Below are 26,782 nucleotides of genomic sequence, written 5' to 3'. Positions count from 1 at the left end.
TTTACACCAAGTACCACCTGAGAACGTAGCTCTCCAAGTACCACCATATGACCGGCGTTAAAATACAGTCTATTCAGCTATGCACAGTTCACACAGGAGGCAAATGTATTCCTAATACCATTATTTATTGTTAACTTTTGTCAGACACAGCCACAATGTACAAAGGGATAGCACTAGAACTAGCAAACGCTTCCACACAACTCATACAATGCAAGGGGCATTGAGAACATAATAACTAACATTCTCACATAGCAAGTGAGAAAATTAAGAACAACTGTATTTCAGCAAATGTACTTAATTCTCTCTCTCTCTCTCTTTCTTACACAGCAAGCAATTGTCCGTCATTCTCTCTCTCACACACACACACACACAATTATTTTGTTACAAAAACTTAATTTCCTGCATTCTGGTGCAGGAATATTTGAATTTTTACCCTTTAAATGCCAGTGTTTGTGATGGGCATCACAAATTATTGTAAACAAGAAAAGAAAACACATATTCAATACATTTTTGAATGTTTACCCTTTAAATGCCAGTTTGTGTGATGGCATCACAAATGATTGTTAAAAAAAAAACACAAAGTAAAATATTTTCAATATATCAAATGCAAAGTAAATTTTTCTGGGGGGGATTATTACAGGCTAGGCATGTGTCAATGATTAGCAGCAATTACAAAAAAATCTAAAAAAAAATGGTTATGATCAGGGCTGAAGTTGAATTAAAGATTTATGACTGTTTAGACTGCATTATATCTGTCACAGTGATCTCCTGGTTGTTCCCCACTTAGATTATCTAACTACCGCGCCGCCGCAGTAAAAGTCAGTCAAAGCTTACCAAAAGCACGAGCAGTGAACTCCAAGACCACGTGACTGAACTCAAACTAGAAAGAAACGGACTAAGAAATGACGTAAACTCCATGATCAAAACTGCTAAAAAAAAAATCATCAATGACAAAACCGAGGAAAACAAAAATAAACCACGTGAACTTTGGAAATTACTCAACAATCAACTAGGCTGCAGTAAAAAACTCAACCAGGTTCTCAAACATAAACATAAAGACAGACAACACGCTCATCACAGACAAGCTGGATGTAGCCAATTACTTAAACACTTTCTTCACAAACATAGCCACAACACTGGTAAACAAACTACCCTCCCACTCAGGGCAGTATGGGGTAGAACACATAGTAGCATACTACAAGAACCTAGGCGTCCACAAAGACGACTTCAAACTGGAAATGGTAACTACAGATGAGGTACTCAAAAAACTGAGCGCCCTCCAACCAAACAAGGCCACTGGCCATGACAACATCCCCTCCAAATTCCTCAGAGACTCAGCAGCAGCCATCACCCCAGTCATCACACACATAATAAACCTCTCCATAAAACAGGGACACGTCCCCAAGGACTTCAAAATTGCGAGAGTAACACCCCTGCACAAAAAGGGCAGCAAATTAGACCCGGGTAACTACCGCCCTGTTTCTATCCCTACATCCATCTCGAAAGTCATGGAAAAAATAGTATACGAACAGATCGAAAAGTACCTTGCGGAAAAAAATCTAATCTACGAATTCCAATCTGGCTTCAGAACATCCCACTCCACTGACACATGCCTTCTCTACTTGAACGACCACATCAAACAAGAGGTGGACGCGGGCAAATACTGCGGCATGGTCATGCTGGACCTACAAAAGGCCTTCGACACTGTCAATCACACCATTCTGATTGAACAAGCTAAAAGCAATTGGTTTTGATAGTTTATCAGTGAGCTGGATACAATCCTACCTGGAGGGGAGGGAACAGATGGTGGAAGTAAACGGTACCCTATCCCCCCCCCTCACAGTGAGCTGTGGTGTTCCACAAGGAAGCATACTAGGACCGCTACTATTCCTAATTTATGCAAATGACATGTCGTCAGCTTGTGACTGCAACTTGTTCCTGTTTGCGGACGACTCAGCCCTGCTGGTCTCTGACAAGAACAAGTTACAGGTTGAAAGAGCCCTCAGCTCGGAACTAGGCAAAATCTGCATATGGCTCGCCGACAACAAACTATCATTACACATGGGCAAAACAGAGTCCATTCTCTTCGGTTCAAATAACAAACTCAGCAAGACCGACGGCTTCTCGGTTACAGTGGGTGACAATATTATCACAAGGAAAGATGAAATTACCTACCTGGGTTCCATCCTAGAGGCTAATCTTTCCTGTGACAAAATGGCATCCAATGTAATAAAAAAAGTCAACCAACGAACGCGATTCTTGTACCGGATCTCCTCTCTGGTAAACAAGAATACCCTGAAGACTCTAGCAGGAGCACTCATTCAAGGGTACTACGACTATGCTTGCACCTCATGGTACCAAAGCACCTCAAAGGCACTAAAAAACAAATTACAAACATCTCAAAACAAGCTAGTCAGACTACTACTTGACCTGACTCCTAGAACCCACCTCACCCCTGCCCACTTTGACAACCTAGGATGGCTTAGAGTAGACGACAGAGTAGTCAAGTCAAGTCAAGTCAAGAGTTTTAATTGTCACGGCATACAGGTATACAATGAAATGCGGCTGGTCTTGCCCGCGACGATGTGCAATACAGTGTTACAACATATAATAGAATCCGATAAAATACAGTGTACAACATATTAATAGAATCCAGTAAAAAACAACAGTGCAATAAACAGGTACATGGTGTGCCATCTCGGTATCTGTACATAGTATTTACAGAGCATATAGGACATGCTAGGTAGCTTTAGTAGTGCAATACACTGTTCCTGATGTTATACTAATTTAAAGTGGCCTTTCCTCTGGCCATAAGTGTGCGTATGTGCGGCATGAGTGTTAAAGTGGCTGCTAGTGTGTGAGCGTGCTCAGCGTGCGTGTCGTGTATGTGCTTGTGTGTGCTTGTGTGTGGATAGTTCAGTTTCTGTGTCTCTCAATGTTCATTGTTCAAGGCTCTGATGGCCTGGGGGAAGAAGCTTAGCCTAAGCCTCTCCGTCCTAGTAGCTGGGGTTCGCAGGCGTCTGCCTGACCTCAGCAGCTGGAACAGGCTGTTATTGGGGTGGTGGGGGTCTTTCATTATCCTGCAGGCTCTGGATTTGCACCTCTTGTTGTATAGAGCCTGCAGGGGAGGTAGCGCAATACCCGTGGTACGCTCGGCTGAGCGCACCACTCTCTGTAGGGCCTTCTTGTCCTGTGCCGTGCTGTTCCCATACCAGGCAGTGATGTTTCCGGTCAAGATGCTCTCTACAGCTCCTGAGTAGAAGGACTGGAGTATCTTCCCCGATACTCTGAACTTCCTTAACTGTCTCAGGTGGTAGAGGCGCTGCTTCGCTTTCTTTACTACTGTGTCTATGTGTGTTGACCATGTCAGATCCTCTGAGATGTGGACCCCCAGGTACTTGAAGCTGCTCACCCTGTCCACGGTAGCCCCGTTAATCATCAGTGGTGTGTGTGTCTCCTGCTGTCCTCTCCTATAATCCACGATCAGCTCCTTGGTTTTACCAATGTTCAGGAGCAGGCTGTTGTCCTGGCACCAACGTTCCAGTACTTCAACCTCCTCTCGGTAGGCCTTCTCGTCGTTGTCCGAGATCAGCCCCACCACCACCGTGTCGTCGGCGAACTTCACTATGGAGTTGGAGCTGAACTTGGCCACACAATCGTGTGTGTAGAGTGAGTACAGCAGGGGGCTTAGAACACAGCCCTGGGGGGACCCGATGCTCAGGGTGATGGTGTTGGAGGTCTGACCCCCCACCCTGACCGCCTGGGGTCTTTCACTCAGAAAGTCCAGTACCCAGGCGCTCAGGGCGGAGCTCAGACCTAGCTCGATCAGCTTGTCCACCAGTCTGGTGGGGACTATGGTGTTGAACGCTGAGCTGTAGTCAATGAACAACAGTCTCACATAGCCCCCCTTCTGACGGTCAAGGTGGGAGAGAGTGCTATGCAGTACCTGGGAGACCGCGTCGTCAGTGGACCTGTTTGTCCTGTATGCAAATTGCATAGGGTCCATATCACTTGGGAGAGAGGCACAAATGTGGTCCTTGACCAGCCTCTCGAAACATTTCATGACCACAGAGGTGAGTGCCACCGGTCTGTAGTCATTTGGGCATGTTGGGGAGGGTTTCTTCGGTACAGGGATGATGGTAGACATCTTGAAGCAGGCAGGGACTACTGACTCCGCCAGCCTTCCTGGTGTTCACCTGTGTTCACCTGTTCACCTGGAACCTGCAACTTGCAATGGGCCTGGTCTACAAGATACACTACGCGACCAAGGTACCCATGTACATGTCAAAATACTTCCCAAAGGTCAGTGAATACCACGATCACAACACCAGAGCGAGCTCCACAAATCATGTAAAACCCAGATTCGGCTCAAACAAGGGACTAAACACGTTTTGTAATTATGCCACATCAATGTGGAACGCCCTGCCTAAAGCTGTAAAGGAATGTGAATCACTACCCACTTTCAAAAACACTCTCAAAAAACACCTACGTGAGACTGCAATTCGAAACTGGCCCCTACAAATGTCCTAACCTAGTTGTACAGTAAATGACCAAGTAAGGCTTTGTCAATATTCCAATGTACAGTGTAAAATGTGTGTGTGTCCCCTACCCAACCCCCCCCCCCCCCCCCCCCACCTCCAATGTACAGCCCTCACCCAACCCACCCAACCCCACCCCACCCAACCAACCTCCTCCAATGTACAGTTTCTACGCCAAATGTATATACACTCCTTTTCTGGACACTTTTGTATCACAAACAGTACTGTATTTGCAAATCTGATATGTCATAAATGTATAGATGTAGCAGTACTGTCTATCTGTATGTCATGTATGTCATATATGTTATGATGAATTGAAAATGGGGGACCCTGATGTAAACAAGACGAAAGTCTTTCTCTGGTCTGCATCCCCCTAACAATTGTATGTATTGAGCTGTACTGTACTGTACCCATTCTGCAATCTGTTAATAAACTTTTCAATCAATCAATCAAAACCAGAAACACTGGCCTGGCCTGCTTCTAAATTCAGTGACATGACTAAATTTTTTTTTTTTTTTTTTTTTTTTTGGGAAATGTTTTCAAGTACCACCAGCAGTACCACCAAGTACCACTAGTGGTACGCGTACCACAGTTTGAGAACCACTGTTCTAGAACATTGACCATTCTAGAACAGGGGTCAGCAACCTTTTTGACATGAAGTGCCAGTTTGAAATATACCGGTAGTTATAACTAGTGTGCCATATCAACAATATTCCATGCATCGTAAAAAAAAAACTCTCATAATCAGGTATTTTTAATGATAATTTTTACATTATTACATCATTATTGTTATTGTTATTATTAACAATATTATTATGATGGTTGTATCAACCCTAAATCTGAGTTGGGGGGGGGGGGGGGGAATGCAATGCAGACAAACAGCTGCATACAGTGCGACCATTTCACTCACATTTGCCCATTCATTTTTGGACACATCCAAAATGCCACATCGGCTGCCTCCACCATCGGTGAGTGTACTGTACGTGTGCTGTACTGTTAAGTTAAACAAGAGAAAAGTCTTTCTCTGGTCTGCATCCCCTTAACAATTGTATGTATTGAGCTGTACTGTACCCATTCTGCAATCTGTTAATAAAGTTTTCAATCAATCAATCAATCAATCAATGCTGTGTCGTAGCTCCACCTACAGGCCTAATGGAGAACACCACAATGTGTGAATGAATGGGTGAATGTGAGGTATAACGTGTAAAGAAGTTTCGATTGATCGCAAGACTACACTGTAAAAAAAAAACAATAAGTTACCAGAACTTAAAAAGATTGAGTTCAGTTACTGTGCATTAAGGTTTTCAGTTTTCAATCCATAATAAGTTAACAGAAAAATAAGTACACAACCACATTATTTCAACCTAATAAAACGATGTTTATTGTCATTGTGAACACAAGTTGACTTGGTAATACTCACATTTTGAGTAAAAAGAAATGGCGTTGCCCTCTCCCTTTTAACATGTGCAATGTTAAAATGAAATAGAAAAATAAAGAATACAATTTGTTGATTAATCCCACTGGTCACAATGGTGACCGTAATAATGTTTTTGTTATAAGGCTCTGAAAATGTTACTGAATGATGTATCAATGTATTTCCAGCTAAATTGAAATAATAAAGGGTCTCAATTAAATATGTGTAGTGTCACATGACCAGAACACAGAACACAGCTTAGAACACAGAACACAGCCACGGCACGTTTAATCGATTCTGCCTTATCCACCTGATCTTTTTGAAACTTTTTTGATGCTTCGTCTCAAAATGGCGTTTTACACCTGACGTTCGGCAAACTACATTTTCTAAACATAAAGTACACACAGCACGGTCCTTCTGACACACAAACCCGTAGTCGTCTGTCCATGAGGGCTGTAATGTCCGAATTTCCTTTGCTTTAACTTTCTTAGCGGGGGTTGCCATCATGAAAGACGGCACATACAGAATGCAACTGCGGCACTGTGATTACCTGGGAACTGCGCGCGGGTGCGGGAGGCCAGCTGACTGCTGAGCACCATGGGAACAGCTGTATAGCTGTCATAGGGTTGTGCAAAACAGTCGACTTACAAAAAAGAACCTGTGGGAGGATTTCAACAAAATAAATGCGACAACAGTGCAAAATATTTCACTATAATATTTCAAAGCAAAGTAAAAAAAAAAAGGTAATAAAAAAAAATTAACTGCTGCCCCCTGTGCCAATGAAAATGCTCCCGCGTGCGGGTTGCCGACCCCTGTTCTAGAACATTTGTGGTGACGTCATGACTCATGACCGAACCTTCTAGAACATTTATTTGTGTATCTATATATTCAGCAATTCTCTCAGCCAGGTCAGTGTGCATCTTGAAACCGTGCTGAGCGGTACTTATCAGATAGATTTTCGGCTTCCAGTGTGGAGGAATTTTCATGTGTCGAGTCGGCGGTGATTTTGGAGACTGGGAAAATACAGTTTTCTTACCTTGTAGTAGTGAATAGGTGAATAGATTTAGGACCACTTCTGTAAAGAAAGACTTCGCTGTGGAACAGAAATAAACCATTTAATCTTTGTTTTACACTGGAGCGGCTGTGGACATTATTTTTCTTTATCAACGAACGTAATTACGAGTAAGTAATTTTAACCAGTAGAGGCACGTCGGCCCTCATAGTACTCTATCTACAAAACCTTCTGTTTAATCATCTTCCATTGATTAATTTGCTTAGATTTTTCAGGTCTGGTCAATTTGAGCATAGTGTTATTCACAGTCAAAGATAAAAAAAAATTTTATTGATATTCTCATTTGATTCATTACAATTTACTCAAGCCGGGGCGGTTAGGTGGCGTAGCGGAGATTGCGTTCGCCGGAGCTGTGAGCTGGATTCGCCTGTTCGAATCCAGCTCACAGCTCCGGGGTTGTCACCAGCTTGGCTGGCCGTTCACACTAATACAATTGGCTGTATTAGAGGGTGGGAGAAGCTGGCGGGGTGGGTCCGGGTCGTTGTAAACAGCGACTCCTACAGTTTGGTCGGGGCGCCTGCTAAGCGCGGATAGGATCTAAGTGGGATAGTGTGATCCTTCCACACGCTACGCCCTCTCAGGGAGGATCCGCGCTGCCAGGTGAAAAGAAGCGGTTGATTGGCTGGACGTGTGTCGGAGGAAGCACGTGGTAGCCTCCACTCTCCCAGACCGACTGTGGGGGGTAAGTGCGCAGCGACCAGGAAGGGGATTGGGGATTGGCATACGACTAACATTGGGATGGGAGAAAAATTGGAGGAAAATGGAGGGGGAAAAAGATCAATATATAAAAAAAAATTAAAAAATTACTCAAGCCTAGTAACAGACACAGTATTTCTGACACTGGGAATACATTCCCTGAGATCCATAGATGTCCCTAGAATCAGATACCAAGAACATGCAAATGGGCCATATGAAAAAAAAGTTTGTAAATGTGTATTCTACGTTCTTATGGAATGAATGAGATACATTTTTATTTTTTTTAATACATTTTTAGTAAATTTTCATACCGCGATAATTTGCTGTGTAATTAATTTATCTAATTAACGCGATAAACTGACAGCCCTACTTTTAACATGTGTCTATAGTGTCAGACACTAATTGTAATGTTAAAAACGGATACTGCTGTAATATAAAGTGAAATTCTACCATGCCTCAATGTATCAACTTTAAACATACACTAAATGTTAATGTTAGAAATGTTCATTTCCATTATTTCCACCATGTGCAACATTTCCTCTATCAACTCCAAATCTTATATGAGCTCAATTCTCCCGGTGCATTCAGAAGTAGAATTGCTGTCTTGTTTTGGATGAATGAGTAGAAATGAAAAAACGGGAATCTTGTTTTATTAAAGTAGTTTTGACATGTGATATAGATAAAGATATTGTTTCATTGTGTTCACTGGGAAAACGGGAGGATTTACAGGTATGCACTACACTGTTGCCTACTGCTCCACTCTTACTCACCCCCCCCCCCCCTACTCACTCCACCGCTGACTGTTGTTGAATACTGCATCTCACGATGATGGTAATGCTGTTTTTCTTCTGCAATGCTAGATCGGCAGAATGGTGGATCACCCTGAAGCTTTTACTGAAATCCTCAACGACCATGTCCTCCTCAAAGAGGTTATCCACTGCATTGCGGGAGAGAAGATGGCGGTGTCAAAAGAGGTGATGATGATGATGATGATGATGCCTGATCAAAACCAGGCACGTGGACATGTTCGTACGATTGTTTTGAATCTCAACGGATTTGTTGTCCTCCGTTCCCCTTCAAGGCAATCCGCTCCCTGTCCAAGTTGAGCGACTCCAAACCAGGGTTGGACACGCTGTTCCGCAGCGAGCTGCTGAAAGACATGAAGGACATCATGGCCACGAGTGACATCATCAGATACAGAATATATGAGGTACGGAATATATGAGTTTACGGAATATATGAGGTACAGAATATATGAGTTACGGAATATATGAGGTATGGAATATATGAGTTATAGAATATGAGGTATGGAATATATGAGTTACAGAATATGAGGTATGGAATATATGAGTTACAGAATATGAGGTATGGAATATATGAGTTACAGAATATGAGGTATGGAATATATGAGTTACAGAATATATGAGGTACAGCCTAACATGCTCATAACTGTGGTAACTTAAAACAGGTATTTCCCCTGATCTCTAGTGAACGTGACGTGTGCTGTTCAATAGCTCTGTGCATCGCTCACAACTGTGCAAAACAGGCGGTTTATCACTTTACTATGGCCCATTTGACATCAACTATCTATCGTTCAATATGTGAAAAAGAATACATTTTTCCATCCATACGTTCCCGTTTTATACCGTGGTGAATATAAGTATAGTTATAGCGTGGTCTGGGGTAATTTCTGAATAGCCTAAACGTCAATTATATTAGAGATGTTGCCGTTTCTTGCCTGTACACGCTATTATTCCGAAGTCAAATCTATATCTTAGGTATTATGTTCCATCATGAATGCATGAAGGGGGGGGGGGGTAGTTTCTGATTATTTGATTGTCAGTAACGGCATTCGTATTGAACACTAAAAACGCTTATCAGCCAGATCGGTATAAAAGCATTGCAGGATCAAGCTAAAATTTACGTCAGATTGTCCTTACCTGTGATCGGGAGTATTCCAAAAATAATATTCCAATTGTTTGATCGCCATCTGGTACATCCAATGTCCATTTGGTCCACGGCATAATCCACCACAACATATGGATCGGGGATATTGGACGCGCTTCAATGGAACCGGGAGAACCGCTCGCCTCGCCCGACAAGGAAAAGTGAAACCGGAGACATTTGGCCGTTCTACAGGCCAAGATACAAGGTTACAAAGGGTGCTCAATACCGGCGTCTAGCTGGATGCGGCCGGTATTGCACTTTGGCGACCTCAGACTCATTCTCTATGGTAACACCAAGGTCCCTGGATGAATAATGAATACAAATATTGAATAAAAGAATAAACAACCAAAACCCGAGAATATGAGGTATGGAATATATGAGTTACAGAATATGAGGTATGGAATATATGAGTTACAGAATATATGAGGTACAGCCTAACATGCTCATAACTGTGGTAACTTAAAACAGGTATTTCCCCTGATCTCTAGTGAACGTGACGTGTGCTGTTCAATAGCTCTGTGCATCGCTCACAACTGTGCAAAACAGGCGGTTTATCACTTTGGATGTGTGCATAGGTGTAGATTTAGGGGGGGGGCGATGCGGGGGACATGTCCCCCTCAATATTGAGAAGAGGTAATTGGTCCCCCTCAAAAAATATTTCCGCCATGAATTGATGCAGAAAAGGCACAAATTGGTGCATAGAAATACACCAGAATGCCCCCCCCCCCCCCCACAATGTTGAAACCAAACCATCCCTTGGATATGTGCAATCATGCTTTGTCTATTCATTTATTTAACACCTCTCCTAAACAAGGACATAGGATCGTTTCCTTACCCGATCAGCCATCAGGGTGGTCTATAGTGCATGTACAGTTATATATATATATATATATATATATATATATATATATATATATATATAATCATACATAATATATAACCCAGAGACTATTCTCTCTGTTTGCAGCTGATAGTGGACATCTCGTCTGTGTCTGCCATCTCCCTGGGTTACTGTGCCAACAGCAGCTTCATCTCTCAGCTACTGGGAGAACTGACTGGAGATGACATCCTGCTCAGGTAATAGGTTAGAACACACCATACACACACATGCGCATACACACACGCATACACACACACGCATACACACACGTGCATACACACACACACCAAATCAAAAGCCCTGGGTAGACAAATCCGTCCGTGAGGCTCTGAAAGTGCGCACATCAGCATACAACACCGGGCTGGTGACAGGCAACATGGAAGAACACAAGATGGCAAGATACAACGTCAGGAGAGCAGTAATAGAGGCAAAACGGCGTTACAGGGATAAAGTTGAACTTCAGTTTGAACAGGCTGACTCTAGAGGCATGTGGCAGGGCCTCAGAACAATGACAGACTACAAAGGAACCCCCCTCAAACTGAACAGTGACATCTCCTTAGCAAATGATCTCAACTCCTTCTATGCGAGGTTTGAGGCTGTGAATAACAACACCAGCCTACAAACCACGGCAATGGGGGGGGGGGGGTCTGCTGATGGAGACTCAGTGTTCAGGGTAACAGAGCATGAGGTGAGACGGATCTTTAAAAAAGTGGATATCAGGAAGGCAGCAGGACCGGACGGCATCCCCGGCCGCGTCCTAAAAGTCTGTGCCGACCAACTGGCCCCGGTTTTCACTGACATCTTCAACCTGTCCTTGGAACAGGCCGTCATCCCCACCTGTCTGAAGAAGTCCACCATCATCCCTGTACCCAAAAAATCTACGCCCGCTTGCCTCAACGACTACCGCCCTGTAGCCCTCACCTCCATAGCCATGAAGTGCTTTGAGAAGCTAGTGAAGGGCTACATCTGTTCCTCCCTCCCCATCAACCTGGACCCTCTGCAATTTGCATATCGCCCCAACAGGTCCACGGAGGACGCCATAGCCCATGTGCTGCACACAGCAGCATCACATCTGGACAAGAGGAAGGGGAACTATGTGAGAATGCTGTTCATCGACTACAGCTCAGCATTCAATACCATAGTCCCCTCCAAACTCATAGCCAAGCTCAGGGACCTGGGCTTGAACTATGACCTGTGCCAGTGGGTCCTGGACTTCCTGACGGGCAGACCCCAGGTGGTAAGAGCCGGCAACTGCACCTCCTCATCCATCACGCTCAACATAGGGGCCCCCCAGGGCTGTGTTCTGAGCCCCCTCCTCTACTCCCTGTACACACATGACTGCGTAGCACAGCGGAACAACAACACCATCATCAAATTTGCTGATGACACAGTAGTGGTGGGCCTGATCTCTGCCAACGACGAAAGGGCCTACCTGGAAGAGGTAGAGAACCTGTCACAGTGGTGTCAGGAGAACTGCCTCTCCCTGAACGTCAGCAAAACAAAAGAGATGATTGTGGACTTCAGGAGGTCGGGGGTCAAGGACTACAGCCCCCTCAGCATCGACGGGGCACCAGTTGAGAGAGTGAACAGTTTCAAGTACCTCGGAGCCCACATATCCGAGGACTTGTCATGGACCACACACATTGACAGTGTTGTGAAGAAGGCACGACAACGCCTCTACTTCCTCAGGCGCCTAAGGAAGTTCCAAGTCAGCCAGAAGATCCTTAGGAACTTCTACTCATGTACAATAGAGAGCATCCTGACCGGCAACATCACCTCCTGGTTTGGGAATAGCACTGCACAAGACCGTAGCAGACTACAAAGAGTGACACGTTCAGCCGAACGCACAATTAGAGGGGGGCTTCCCACCCTCCAGAACATTTACAACAAGCGGTGCAAGGGGAAGGCTAAGAGAATTATTAAGGACTCGAGCCACCCGAACAACTGCCTCTTTGAACTGCTGCCGTCAGGCAAGCGATACCGGAGTCTTATGGCGAGCACAGAAAGACTCAGAAGGAGCTTCTATCCCCAGGCCATCAGGCTGCTAAACGAACAATAATCGCTAAACGAACAATAATCACTATGCAACAACCATCAAATGCACACAGCACACACACCCACACGCACACACACACTCACTCAAACAAACAACACACTGCAGCACCCACTCTCCACACTTAGATCACACAAACACACTTACACTTTATATTTATTGATAAAGGATTTGCACTACAACTCGTACACCTACTGTGAATTGTACCTAAACTGCACCTCGTCCATTTATGCCTTGCACTATATAGTATTGTATATTAGTACACTGCACAGTATTGTATATTGTATGGTAACTACGTCTACGAACATTGTACATATGTCTAAACTGAACACTGTGACCTCTTTTTTTTTTCTTCTAATTTTTACTATGTTTTTATTTCATACTTATCTTGTCATGCACAGTCTCTGGAGCGCAACAGTAAGAAGCATTTTGTACAAAAGTATTCTGTACTTCTGTATGACAACTATTAAAGAAACTTGAAACACATACACACACACACACACACTCATTTGGCCGCTGTTGTGTCTGTCTGCTTGAGTGTTTGGAGTCGTGTTTCCTTTGGCGACTGGCTGCGGTTCCTGGGGCGCGTGGCCTGTCAATTCTCTGGAGTGTGGGAGTGCATACAGTAGCAGCAGCGATTATTCTTGGGGTTTAATAACTTACATGGTGACTGACAACACAAAAATATACATTCACACTCACTCATCACAATATATTGACATAACAATATATAACGCACCTAAATGAAACAAACACTGCAATTAGACACACACTTAACTCATTCAGCGCCAGCTATTCGTCGGGGCCCGTCGTAGCAAGGCCGCGCTTTAAAAGATAGGAGTGTGTCACCTTGTTTGTAGAGCTATAACTATTCTATATTATAGCTATGGATACAATACTATGGCCCATTTGACATCAACTATCTATCGTTCAATATGTGAAAAAGAATACATTTTTCCATCCATACGTTCCCGTTTTATACCGTGGTGAATATAAGTATAGTTATAGCGTGGTCTGGGGTAATTTCTGAATAGCCTAAACGTCAATTATATTAGAGATGTTGCCGTTTCTTGCCTGTACACGCTATTATTCCGAAGTCAAATCTATATCTTAGGTATTATGTTCCATCATGAATGCATGAAGGGGGGGGGGGGGGTAGTTTCTGATTATTTGATTGTCAGTAACGGCATTCGTATTGAACACTAAAAACGCTTATCAGCCAGATCGGTATAAAAGCATTGCAGGATCAAGCTAAAATTTACGTCAGATTGTCCTTACCTGTGATCGGGAGTATTCCAAAAATAATATTCCAATTGTTTGATCGCCATCTGGTACATCCAATGTCCATTTGGTCCACGGCATAATCCACCACAACATATGGATCGGGGATATTGGACGCGCTTCAATGGAACCGGGAGAACCGCTCGCCTCGCCCGACAAGGAAAAGTGAAACCGGAGACATTTGGCCGTTCTACAGGCCAAGATACAAGGTTACAAAGGGTGCTCAATACCGGCGTCTAGCTGGATGCGGCCGGTATTGCACTTTGGCGACCTCAGACTCATTCTCTATGGTAACACCAAGGTCCCTGGATGAATAATGAATACAAATATTGAATAAAAGAATAAACAACCAAAACCCGAGAAATCTCAGGTCTGGCGCCCAACGCATGGCGAGTTAACCCGACTTATCTCGGGTTTGGCCTCCATTGAGTTAATGTATCGCGTAATTTCAACGTGGAATTATGGAATATCAAAATAAAAGCACACGTTGAACTTGATCATCCATATTTATTAGAATATCTAATTACAGCACTATGTTATAGGGGTGTAACGGTACGTGTATTTGTCCCGCGAATTTACGGTACGGCTGTCACGGTGCGGTACGCGCACCCATGCGACGAATACGCCCCACAGCGCAAACACATCCACATGCAGGCACTCGCGAGGTCCGTGCGAGAACAGCGCGTGTGGCCGGGCACACCGAGCTCAGACTTCAGAACGGTGAAAGTGCACGGAGGAGAAAGGCACATTTACAATTGGAACAGCTGCAGGATTATTGCAGTTTTCTTTCGTTTTCTTGTGCGCCCAATAACGTTAACCAAATGAAACCAATGGAAAGAAAGTTAAACACACACGCATCGCCGACACACACACACGCGCGCCAACAAACGCATCAACATTCTTCCCCGCGGCCCTCCGGACTCACAGGCGCACAATCAAATAAAAAGAAGAAACCTACTTTTCCGGACAGATCATCTGAGCTCCACTGTGTTTAAATCCAAATAATCCTCTGCCATTGTTGTAATATGTCATCTGTTCTCTAGTTCAGTCTGGTCGTGAAGTAAAATTCTCTGGAAGTGAAACTGAAACTTAGCAAGGATAAGTTTAAAGGGCAGTAAGCAAGTGGATGCCTGAACACAGAATGACACCAGTATCACCAATTACCACGGCAAGCCTATAGAAAAGTATTCTATTTAATAATAATAATTATCATAATTATCATAAATATAATATATAAATTTTAAAAATGACAAAAAAATAAAAAATGACATTATATTAACACTTTGGTTGCCTTGGGTTAAATTAATGATATACCATAGATTGCCAGCGCTATTTGTCTATGGAGAAAGTCCCCTTCTTTGCAGGGCTATAACTTTTTAAATTCTATTGCTACATTGCCATTATTAGGGCCCATTCAAAGTCCTATATGTATTGTTCATTGTGTAGCAACGTTAAACTTTTTCATTCACATATTCATAGTAAAGTATGGTCTAATGTATAAGTATGTTTTCATCTCTTTCTGCAACTTTCTCCAGAACGTGATATATAGCCCCAAATGCATTATATTGATGATGAAATACAGTTTGATGGCAATCAGCGCGATATAAAAAATTCCAACTAGACGTACTTCTAGAAGTTACTACACGTCATCTGATGTTGACCGGATGGGCGAGGGGGCGTTTATAATTCCGTGGGCAGCGTTATACCAATCATCTAATGTGGGTCAAATGTTGATAAAAGCAGTTAGTATCGAAGATGGTAACGTTACACGCTGAAACTCACCCCAGTCTCCGCGCGCCGTTGGGCGATCATCGTCGAGTAGAAATTTTATCATTATGGGATATATTATTACCCGGTCCATCTCCAGCTTGTATAATGGTATATACGTCCAAATCATGTTGTTTATCGAGTTATTGGCAATCGATCGATATGTAGAGTGACGAGCTAGAGTGCCGGAACCTATACCGAGTGGCCGGAAGTAATAGGGCCGACCAGCAAAACCTCTACTGCGCTTCCTGTTAAGCGGTTGCGCCGATCGGCCACCAGATGGCGCTCCTGAACCGCCAGAGAGCTCAGTGGGTCCTGCTGGTGGATATCAGGCCAGCGGAGGGGGAATATGAATCCGATTCCAGATTTTTGAAATATTGATATAAGGACGCTGTACAGCGTCCCCCGGCAACTTTAGCATGGCCAGCAATGACGCTGTAAAGCGTTTTTAGGCAGTCAAAGTGTTAATAATAATTATTATAAATTTATTTTTTCTGTTGTACCGAACTCTTACCGGACCGTGACCCCAATACCGAGGTACGTACCGACCCGTGGCTTCTGTGTACCGTTACACCCCTACTATGTTATCAATACACATTTATAAAACTAGGCATATCTTTTTTTCCCCGTGATGGGACAAAATATGTTGCCAGAACATAAAAAATAAAACAACACCCATGCCAATGCGCTGTCACCTACCCACGACCCCACTTTGGGTTGCGACCCGTAGTTTGAGAACCGCTGATCTAATTCATAGATAAATATAATTTTACATAGAGAGCCCATGTAACCTTACTCCCCAATGATGACGTCACAGCAAAAGTTAGAGCACGGTGCTACGAAGACGCTTTGAATAAAAGAGTCAACCATACGATGATGAACATCTCTGATCTGTTCACAACTGTTGCTTTACCTCGAGGAAATCAACCGTTCGTGATTGGAGGAATCGGGAAGAGAGGGGCGGAGTTTGAGATAAGTCAACTGATGTCTCTGTTGTTGTTGTTGTTGTTGTTGTTTCTTCCAGGGCCACGGCCATCGAGATGGTGACGACGCTGTCCAACAGTCAACATGGCCGACAGTATCTGACCCAGCAGGGCATCATGGACAAGCTCTCCAACATGATCTTAGGAGCCGAGTCTGATCCCTTCTCCTCCTTCTACCTCCCTGGTGAGTATGGGTGGGCGTCGCCAGAGACCTCACGATACGATACTATCGCGATACTTGCGTCACGATACGATAGATACTACCGGTAAATATATCGCGATACGCTGAGTATTGCGAAAAAAATCGTTTTATTTTATTATTCTGATAAAATTTTATTTATTACCTTTTTTCAACTGCAAAGTAAAACTTTGTCAACATGTTTTATCTAATAAAATAAAGTTCAGTCTGTTCATCTCACTTCAATAATTTTTATTGCAGAACATGGTATTTTCTCAAGAAGACAGATGTAAACACTGTAATCTGTGTTGCATGTACCTGACAAACTGAACTGTTTGTATTACAGTCATATTCCAACGTAACTGAATGCACATGTGTGTGTCTGTGTGTGTGTGTGTGGACTACTGTACTATTACAGGTATTGAAATGAACAATGCAACTTCCTTATACAAAAAATAAATATTTTTCTTTTTTCTTTTTTATGAATAATTAAATATCGATACTTGGCGTCCCTGTATCGATACAGTATCGCCATGCAAAGTATTGCGATACTACTACGTATAGATTTTTTCCCCCACCCCTACTGGTGAGTGACTGGAGGGTCAGCCCCATCTCGCTTATATAATATGTAAATAAAGTGCCTATCTACCAAAAGGTACAAAATGTACATTGTGTGTTATAGCCATGACTAATATATTTACGTATTGTATAAGTAATATAATGTACGTTTTGTATCGGTGAAAGTCCCCCCCCCCCCCCCCCCCCCCCAAAAAAACAACGCGATCCGGAGTCAAACTAACAGCGGTTGGGGGGAGGGGTGTGCTCACCACTAGACGAAGCCACCCACCCTGATACAAACACAGCAATACTATGGTGATGGGATCATGGGACAGCTACTACACAGACACTGAAAAGGAAGCAAGTGTGTAGGGAACGTCAGTTTCTTTGTGAAAGGTTGCCGTCTTCCTGCCCTAGCACGCTGCCATCTTCCTGCCCTAGCACGCTGCCATCTTCCTGCCCTAGCACGCTGCCATCTTCCTGCCCTAGCACGCTGCCATCTTCCTGCCCTAGCACGCTGCCATCTTCCTGCCCTAGCACGCTGCCATCTTCCTGCCCTAGCACGCTGCCATCTTCCTGCCCTAGCACGCTGCCATCTTTCTGCCCTAGCACGCTGCCATCTTCCTGCCCTAGCACGCTGTTATCTTTCTGCCCTAGCACGCTGCCATCTGTAATGCTAAGTGGTGTGTGGACCTGTGCAGTATGTTTTCATTTATTCTAGACACGTCAGAACACACAAGCTACACATCCCACTTTTTAAATTCTTATTATATATTTTTTTACTTACTGGTGCCAGGGTTGTATGTCTTGTGTGTCTTCCTGGTGCCATGGTGGTGTGTTTGGGTGTCTGCCTGGTGCCATGGTGGTGTGTTTGTGTGTCTTACTGGTGCCATGGTGGGTGTGTTTGGGTGTCTTCCTGGTGCCATGGTGGTGTGTTTGGGTGTCTTACTGGTGCCATGGTGGGTGTGTTCTGGGTGTCTTCCTGGTGCCATAGTGGTGTGTTTGGGTGTCTTCCTGGTGCCATGGTGGTGTGTTTGTCTCTCTTCCTGGTGCCATGGTGGGTGTGTTTGTCTCTCTTCCTGGTGCCATGGTGGTGTGTTTGTCTCTCTTCCTGGTGCCATGGTGGTGTGTTTGTGTGTCTTCCTGGTGCCATGGTGGTGTGTTTGTGTGTCTTCCTGGTGCCATGGTGGGTGTGTTTGTGTGTCTTCCTGGTGCCATGGTGGTGTGTTTGTGTGTCTTCCTGGTGCCATGGTGGTGTGTTTGTGTGTCTTCCTGGTGCCATGGTGGTGTGTTTGTGTGTCTTCCTGGTGCCATGGTGGGTGTGTTTGTGTGTCTTCCTGGTGCCATGGTGGTGTGTTTGTGTGTCTTACTGGTGCCATGGTGGGTGTGTTTGTGTGTCTTCCTGGTGCCATGGTGGGTGTGTTTGTGTGTCTTCCTGGTGCCATAGTGGTGTGTTTGGGTGTCTTCCTGGTGCCATGGTGGGTGTGTTTGGGTGTCTTCCTGGTGTCATGGTGGTGTGTTTGTGTGTCTTCCTGGTGCCATGGTGGGTGTGTTTGTGTGTCTTCCTGGTGTCATGGTGGGTGTGTTTGTGTGTATTCCTGGTGCCATGGTGGGCGTGTTTGTGTGTCTTCCTGGTGCCATGGTGGTGTGTTTGTGTGTCTTCCTGGTTCCATGGTGGTGTGTTTGGGTGTCTTCCTGGTGCCATGGTGGGTGTGTTTGTGTGTCTTCCTGGTGTCATGGTGGGTGTGTTTGTGTGTCTTCCTGGTGCCATGGTGGGTGTGTTTGTGTGTCTTCCTGGTGCCATGGTGGGTGTGTTTGTGTGTCTTCCTGGTGCCATGGTGGTGTGTTTGTGTGTCTTCCTGGTTCCATGGTGGTGTGTTTGGGTGTCTTCCTGGTGCCATGGTGGGTGTGTTTGTGTGTCTTCCTGGTTCCATGGTGGTGTGTTTGTGTGTCTTCCTGGTGCCATGGTGGGTATGTTTGTGTGTCTTCCTGGTGCCATGGTGGGTGTGTTTGTGTGTCTTCCTGGTGCCATGGTGGGTGTGTTTGGGGTGTCTTCCTGGTGCCATGGTGGGTGTGTTTGGGTGTCTTCCTCTCACTCTGCAGTGTGACCTGGGGATTTCACCACAATGAGGATGGGTGGAAAGTAAACATTTCTTTTCTCTGCACTACTAGCCTGTGTACACGAGCCTCGCGGCACATGGAGCTCAAACTTCCTATTAAAAGCCAACTGTTTCTCTCCCTATAGGCTTGGTGAAGTTCTTTGGGAACCTGGCCATCATGGACAGCCCACAGCAGGTGTGTGAGACCTACCCGGCCTTCCAGAACAAGGTGTTTGAGATGGCCCTGGACCCCGACCCGGTCATGACCGGAGTGGCCCTGGACACGCTAGGCCTGCTGGGGTCCACCGTGGAGGGCAAACAGGTCCTCCAGAAAACTGGTAGGTGTGGGTGTCTCTGTAGAGCACAGCGTTGGCCTGCCGTCACAAGTATGCATCAGGAATAGGAAGATCATCAACCTTTATTTATTCTCGAAAAGACAATTGAGGTCACCCTCATTTTTCAATGTCGTCGAGACTTTACAGACATTTCAATGCACACATTTCTGCAATATAACAATAATAAATATGATTAACTATCTATATAGTATAAAATGAACATAGGCGTAAAATCGGCACACAAATTGGCAGAATAAAAAACAATGCATGAATTGCATACATACAAATAGGTATAAAAGACAATAAAAGTAGTGCAATGTAAATGTGCAGACTTAAGAATAGCATAAAATAAGTACAAAAGTACAATGTCGCTCGAAGGCATGTGAACCCCCCCGGAACAGTCAGTCCCCCAAACACCCCACACATCAAGATACTAAAGAGTATACCACCTTTCTGCTGCCAGTACACATTCTGAGTTTGAAACTTAAAAAGTATCGGCCAAAACTGTACAAATTCTATCCATTACTTGAATAGACTTTGTGACAATACTTTTGGTAACCGGACAAAAATTATTGAGATGTCATAAAAATATATATATATATATTCCAGAGAGTTGAGTCAAATGAATTTGTAATTCACATTACATGTGAAGAGCTAATTGTGTTCCTATCAGCTCTTCCCTACGGTAGTAATACATAAACTACATTTGCAAATGTAGAAAATGAATTTGCTCTGCTTTGATTTCTGATATGTTATATAACTCTTGGTATCAGATTTTAGGACCCTGTTATAGCCTGGTCCAATACCAGGACCGATATCGGTGCATTCCTAATATGCGCTGTGGTAATATAGAAGGAAGCTACTGCCAGTGTAATGAATATGTTGTGTTATTTTCCATGAGGGCATGGTGAGTCGGATAACTCTGGTTCTTCTAGGTAAGGACACACCGCCTACCTGAGCAATGTGTGTGCGCCACAGAAACCTCCTGCTTTTAATTTCAGTTAACAGATTAGAGCAGCTACACAGTAATAATAATAACTTTATTTATAACTTTATTGGTATAGCACCTTTCATACAGGGGATTTCAGTTCAAAGGGCTTTACATCAGTAATAAATAAGACATAAAATCTGTGTAAAACAAGCAGCAGGAGCAAAGCATAAAGTGGGATAAAATAATGCTGATATATTAATAAAAATCATATCCAAACCTCACGTTCCAATAGGCTTCTTGAATTTCTAATCTGTTACAAAACATGATAAAGGTCAGAGTATGCACCCAGCGGATAGTGGGGCGTAGAGATAAAAGTTAAAATATGTAAAATACTAGCGAGGGTAAAATGAGCACACGTATAAAATCACAGTTTTTCACATTAGGATCTAACATCCCAACAGGCCACTTTGTTTATGGTTTGATTCAGTTTTAGTAGAATAGAAAAGACATGAATGATGAAATGAGCACATGAAGTGCAGACATACTATAAAATCACAGTTTTTTACAGTGCAATAAAAAATTTCTGGATTACTGTTTAACAGTTCAAAGTCGTCTTTACCTTCTGTTTGATACCCACTTTGACCCTTCGAACCTCCCACTCAGGGTGCAGTTCTAGGCCTGGGTCTTACACAGTTTTAAAGCCTGTAATAAAAAGCAATAGACAGTAAATAGTGCAGTGCAATACAATTGTAGAATAGAATAGACAGTAAAATTATGAATAATAAAATAAAGTAATAAATAATAAAGACACCAAGACTTGGTCTGTAAAGCCTTTCACATTTCCTGCTCACGGTCCCAAAACTTCCCGCCTATCTGTGGGAAAACGGTAATTGACTAGTACGGATGTCCAGCCTGGGATATATAAAATAAAAGACAATACAAACATAAAGGGGAATAAAAACATGGGGAATAAAACAGAGAAATGTCAATCACAGCGAAATAGTGCAGTATAATAGTGTAAAGTCAGTCAAATGCTTTGGTAAAGAGAGAGATTTTAAGCTGCCTTTTTAAAATGTTAACAGGTTAGAGCAGCTACACAGTGACCATGTTAACAGGTTAGAGCAGCTACACAGTGACCATGTTAACAGGTTAGAGCAGCTACACAGTGACCATGTTAACAGGTTAGAGCAGCTACACAGTGACCATGTTAACAGGTTAGAGCAGCTACACAGTGACCATGTTAACAGGTTAGAGCATCTACAGTACACAGTGACCATGTTAACAGGTTAGAGCAGCTACACAGTGACCATGTTAACAGGTTAGAGCAGCTACACAGTGACCATGTTAACAGGTTAGAGCAGCTACACAGTAACCATGTTAACAGGGTAGAGCAGCTACACAGTGACCATGTTAACAGGTTAGAGCAGCTACACAGTGACCATGTTAACAGGTTAGAGCAGCTACACAGTGACAGGTTAGAGCCCATGTTAAAATTAACAGGTTAGAGCAGATGAGACTAGCTGAGGGAGAGACTAGATGAGAGAAACTGTCTTAATGTTGACAGAGAAGGTTCTATTTCTGAAGTAGGGTGTGAACCATTTAAGGCAGTGCCACAAACACCAACCCCATATTGGTCAATTAAGATGTTATGGTCTACTGGTATCAACCGCTGCACTAAAGGCAGGGAGGATCAGGGCGGCACAGTCCCCATAGTGAGGAGAAGGGTCATTGGACACCTTCAAGAGGGCACACTCTGTGCTATGGTAAGCCCTAAAAGCAAACATTTCCAGGATGTTATTATGTTGAAGGTGGGGCAGCATTTAACCAGATTGCTAGTTAAAAGTAGAGGCTACATGTGTACTATACAGTCATAGCAGAAACTCCATGTAAGCTGTAATTATGTTATGTTCCTAACTAAGTTAACAGAACATCAGGTGAAGGGCAGTAGTTTTCTGATTCTCTCTCCGCTCTCTCTTCTCTTCTCTCTCTCTCCTCTCTCCTTCTCTCTCTCGGCTCATCAAGGACGATAGATGACATGAAATGTTCTATTATTGAAGGGCCATATTATAAAAGGCAAACTCAAAGTTGATTGATTGATATTTTAAATGTTTGTCTTACATACAGATGTATGCCCAGCCCATATGGGCTTACAAGACACATAAACAATAAGTATATAGTATACTTAACAATAACATAAAAATAAAACAACAAGCTGTAAACAATGTACTTCAAAGAAACAAGAGGAATTCATATAAAATTATATAGGATATATAATGTGTTTTGTCTCAAGTGCCATGCTTTCTCCAAAAATCCTGCAAAACTGAAAATCTCCACAAAAAAGCAACTCGACACAAAAAAAGCAACTCAAAAGTAGAAAGACAGGCTGACGGACTCCGTAGCAGCGCTGCAGCTGTAATGTTGTCTGTGTGGAAGACAACACGATTGACCGCTGCTCTCTGTGTGTCCTCTACTAGGTGAGAAGTTCAAGGAGGTCTTGCGGAGAATGACCAAGCTGGTCAGTACTGGAGCCACGGAGCTTAGAGTACGGACCCTGGAGGCCATCTCACAGCTGATGTCTCTACAGGTGTGTGTGGGGGTGGTTGTCGGGGTGTGTCGGTCAGCGTTTCCGTTAGCCGGTAATTACCGGTATTTGACCGGCAAAATATGTTGAAGTCCGAATATTTAAATCTCTCCGGTCTTAATGTCCGGTGAAAATAATTCCTCTAAGCACAATTTTATTATTTGAATTGTATTAAAATCGGCTAAAATTAAATAGCCTATGCGATGAACGAAACAATAATTCCATTTTCAGTTTAATTGTTGCTTCACTCTGATAGGATGGCGCCGCTCAGATGTGAAACTTATTTTTCTTTTTTTTTTTGAGCCTGCACGCTCTGGCCACCATAACGACAAACAGGTATACGAGGAAGAGAGAGAGATGGCGAAACAAGCTAAGCTTAGTAAATATTTCATGAAACCAAGCACAAGCAGGTCTAATAATGACAACGAAGATGAGTCTTCTGAACTTGAAGTCACAGAGACCGCTGAGGCTACTGGGAGCTTGGTGCGTCTGGCGAGAGCTTGTGTGGAAGAATTTAAATTGGCCTGCAAGTGCAGCCAGTTCAGTCTCGCTGTGTTTTTTCTTAAAAAGTATTCAATTTAACTTTTAATTTGAATTAAAATGTGTGTGTGCGCGCATGCACGTGTACTTGAATACGCTGACGTTTCCCATGATGTTTTTGAATGCGGTTTTGGGGAAAACGTCCCCCCATTTCATTATCGTTGTGAAAGTGCCAGCCTGTCTGCAGTCCAGTAACCTGTGCCAGTCTGTCTGTAGTCCAGTAATCTGTGCCAGTCTGTCTGTAGTCCAGTAATCTGTGCCAGTCTGTCTGTAGTCCAGTAAACTGTGCCAGTCTGTCTGTAGTCCAGTAACCTGTGCCAGTCTGTCTGTAGTCCAGTAATCTGTGCCAGTCTGTCTAGTCCAGTAATCTGTGCCAGTCTGTCTGTAGTCCAGTAACCTGTGCCAGTCTGTCTGTAGTCCAGTAATCTGTGCCAGTCTGTCTGTAGTCCAGTAATCTGTGCCAGTCTGTCTGTAGTCCAGTAATCTGTGCCAGTCTGTCTGCAGTCCAGTAAACTGTGCCAGTCTGTCTGCAGTCCAGTAATCTGTGCCAGTCTGTCTGCAGTCCAGTCAACTGTGCCAGTCTGTCTGTAGTCCAGTAAACTGTGCCAGTCTGTCTGTAGTCCAGTAATCTGTGCCAGTCTGTCTGCAGTCCAGTCAACTGTGCCAGTCTGTCTGTAGTCCAGTAAACTGTGCCAGTCTGTCTAGTCCAGTAATCTGTGCCAGCCTGTCTGTAGTCCAGTAAACTGTGCCTGTCTGTAGTCCAGTAACCTGTGCCAGTCTGTCTGTAGTCCAGTAACCTGTGCCAGTCTGTCTGTAGTCCAGTAAACTGTGCCAGTCTGTCTGTAGTCCAGTAAACTGTGCCAGTCTGTCTGTAGTCCAGTAACCTGTGCCAGTCTGTCTGCAGTCCAGTAACCTGTGCCAGTCTGTCTGTAGTCCAGTAATCTGTGCCAGTCTGTCTGCAGTCCAGTAATCTGTGCCAGTCTGTCTGCAGTCCAGTAACCTGTGCCAGTCTGTCTGTAGTCCAGTAATCTGTGCCAGTCTGTCTGCAGTCCAGTAATCTGTGCCAGTCTGTCTGTAGTCCAGTAAACGGTGCCAGTCTGTCTGTAGTCCACTAAACTGTGCCAGTCTGTCTGTAGTCCAGTAAACTGTGCCAGTCTGTCTGCAGTCCAGTAAACTGTGCCAGTCTGTCTGCAGTCCAGTAAACTGTGCCAGTCTGTCTGTAGTCCAGTAAACTGTGCCAGTCTGTCTGTAGTCCAGTAAACTGTGCCAGTCTGTCTGTAGTCCAGTAACCTGTGCCAGTCTGTCTATAGTCTAGTAACCTGTGCCAGCCTGTCTGTAGTCCAGTAACCTGTGCCAGTCTGTCTATAGTCTAGTAACCTGTGCCAGTCTGTCTGCAGTCCAGTAATCTGTGCCAGCCTGTCTGCAGTCCAGTAAACTGTGCCAGTCTGTCTATAGTCTAGTAACCTGTGCCAGTCTGTCTGCAGTCCAGTAAACTGTGCCAGTCTGTCTGTAGTCCACTAAACTGTGCCAGCCTGTCTGTAGTCCAGTAAACTGTGCCAGTCTGTCTGTAGTCCAGTAAACTGTGCCAGCCTGTCTGTAGTCCAGTAACCTGTGCCAGTCTGTCTGTAGTCCAGTAAACTGTGCCAGCCTGTCTGTAGTCCAGTAACCTGTGCCAGTCTGTCTGTAGTCCAGTAATCTGTGCCAGTCTGTCTGCAGTCCAGTAATCTGTGCCAGTCTGTCTGCAGTCCAGTAACCTGTGCCAGTCTGTCTGTAGTCCAGTAAACTGTGCCAGTCTGTCTGTAGTCCACTAAACTGTGCCAGTCTGTCTGTAGTCCAGTAAACTGTGCCAGTCTGTCTGCAGTCCAGTAAACTGTGCCAGTCTGTCTGCAGTCCAGTAAACTGTGCCAGTCTGTCTGTAGTCCAGTAAACTGTGCCAGTCTGTCTGTAGTCCAGTAAACTGTGCCAGTCTGTCTGTAGTCCAGTAAACTGTGCCAGTCTGTCTGTAGTCCAGTAACCTGTGCCAGTCTGTCTATAGTCTAGTAACCTGTGCCAGCCTGTCTGTAGTCCAGTAACCTGTGCCAGTGTGTCTATAGTCTAGTAACCTGTGCCAGTCTGTCTGCAGTCCAGTAATCTGTGCCAGCCTGTCTGCAGTCCAGTAAACTGTGCCAGTCTGTCTATAGTCTAGTAACCTGTGCCAGTCTGTCTGCAGTCCAGTAAACTGTGCCAGCCTGTCTGTAGTCCAGTAAACTGTGCCAGTCTGTCTGTAGTCCAGTAACCTGTGCCAGTCTGTCTGTAGTCCAGTAAACTGTGCCAGTCTGTAGTCCAGTAACCTGTGCCAGCCTGTCTGTAGTCCAGTAAACTGTGCCAGCCTGTCTGTAGTCCAGTAAACTGTGCCAGTCTGTCTATAGTCCAGTAAACTGTGCCAGTCTGTCTGTAGTCCAGTAAACTGTGCCAGTCTATCTGTAGTCCAGTAACCTGTGCCAGCCTGTCTGTAGTCCAGTAACCTGTGCCAGTCTGTCTGTAGTCCAGTAAACTGTGCCAGCCTGTCTGTAGTCCAGTAAACTGTGCCAGTCTGTCTGTAGTTCAGTAACCTGTGCCAGCCTGTCTGTAGTCCAGTAAACTGTGCCAGTCTGTCTGTAGTCCAGTAACCTGTGCCAGCCTGTCTGTAGTCCAGTAACCTGTGCCAGCCTGTCTGTAGTCCAGTAAACTGTGCCAGTCTGTCTGTAGTCCAGTAACCTGTGCCAGTCTGTCTGTAGTCCAGTAAACTGTGCCAGTCTGTCTGTAGTCCAGTAAACTGTGCCAGTCTGTCTAGTCCAGTAAACTGTGCCAGCCTGTCTGTAGTCCAGTAAACTGTGCCAGTCTGTCTGCAGTCCAGTAAACTGTGCCAGTCTGTCTGCAGTCCAGTAAACTGTGCCAGTCTGTCTGTAGT

General features: G+C 44.3%; 1 protein-coding gene across 1 annotated transcript in view; it reads left to right on the top strand.

Annotated features, from left to right (window-relative positions):
- Positions 1-26,782, top strand: part of psmd5 (proteasome 26S subunit, non-ATPase 5) — a 35,504-nt gene that overhangs the window by 5,016 nt on the left and 3,706 nt on the right. Inside the window, exons 3-8 of the mRNA XM_084325336.1 lie at positions 8,581-8,694; positions 8,802-8,930; positions 10,635-10,744; positions 16,673-16,815; positions 19,613-19,804; positions 23,207-23,316. Of these exons, the coding sequence (XP_084181462.1) occupies positions 8,581-8,694; positions 8,802-8,930; positions 10,635-10,744; positions 16,673-16,815; positions 19,613-19,804; positions 23,207-23,316 (798 nt within the window). The remainder of the gene's footprint in view (positions 1-8,580; positions 8,695-8,801; positions 8,931-10,634; positions 10,745-16,672; positions 16,816-19,612; positions 19,805-23,206; positions 23,317-26,782) is intronic.

This window comes from Notolepis coatsorum (assembly GCF_963971535.1).
Source record: "Notolepis coatsorum genome assembly, chromosome: 11".
NCBI lineage: Eukaryota > Metazoa > Chordata > Actinopteri > Aulopiformes > Paralepididae > Notolepis > Notolepis coatsorum.
This window is presented reverse-complemented; position numbering and strand designations above follow the sequence as displayed.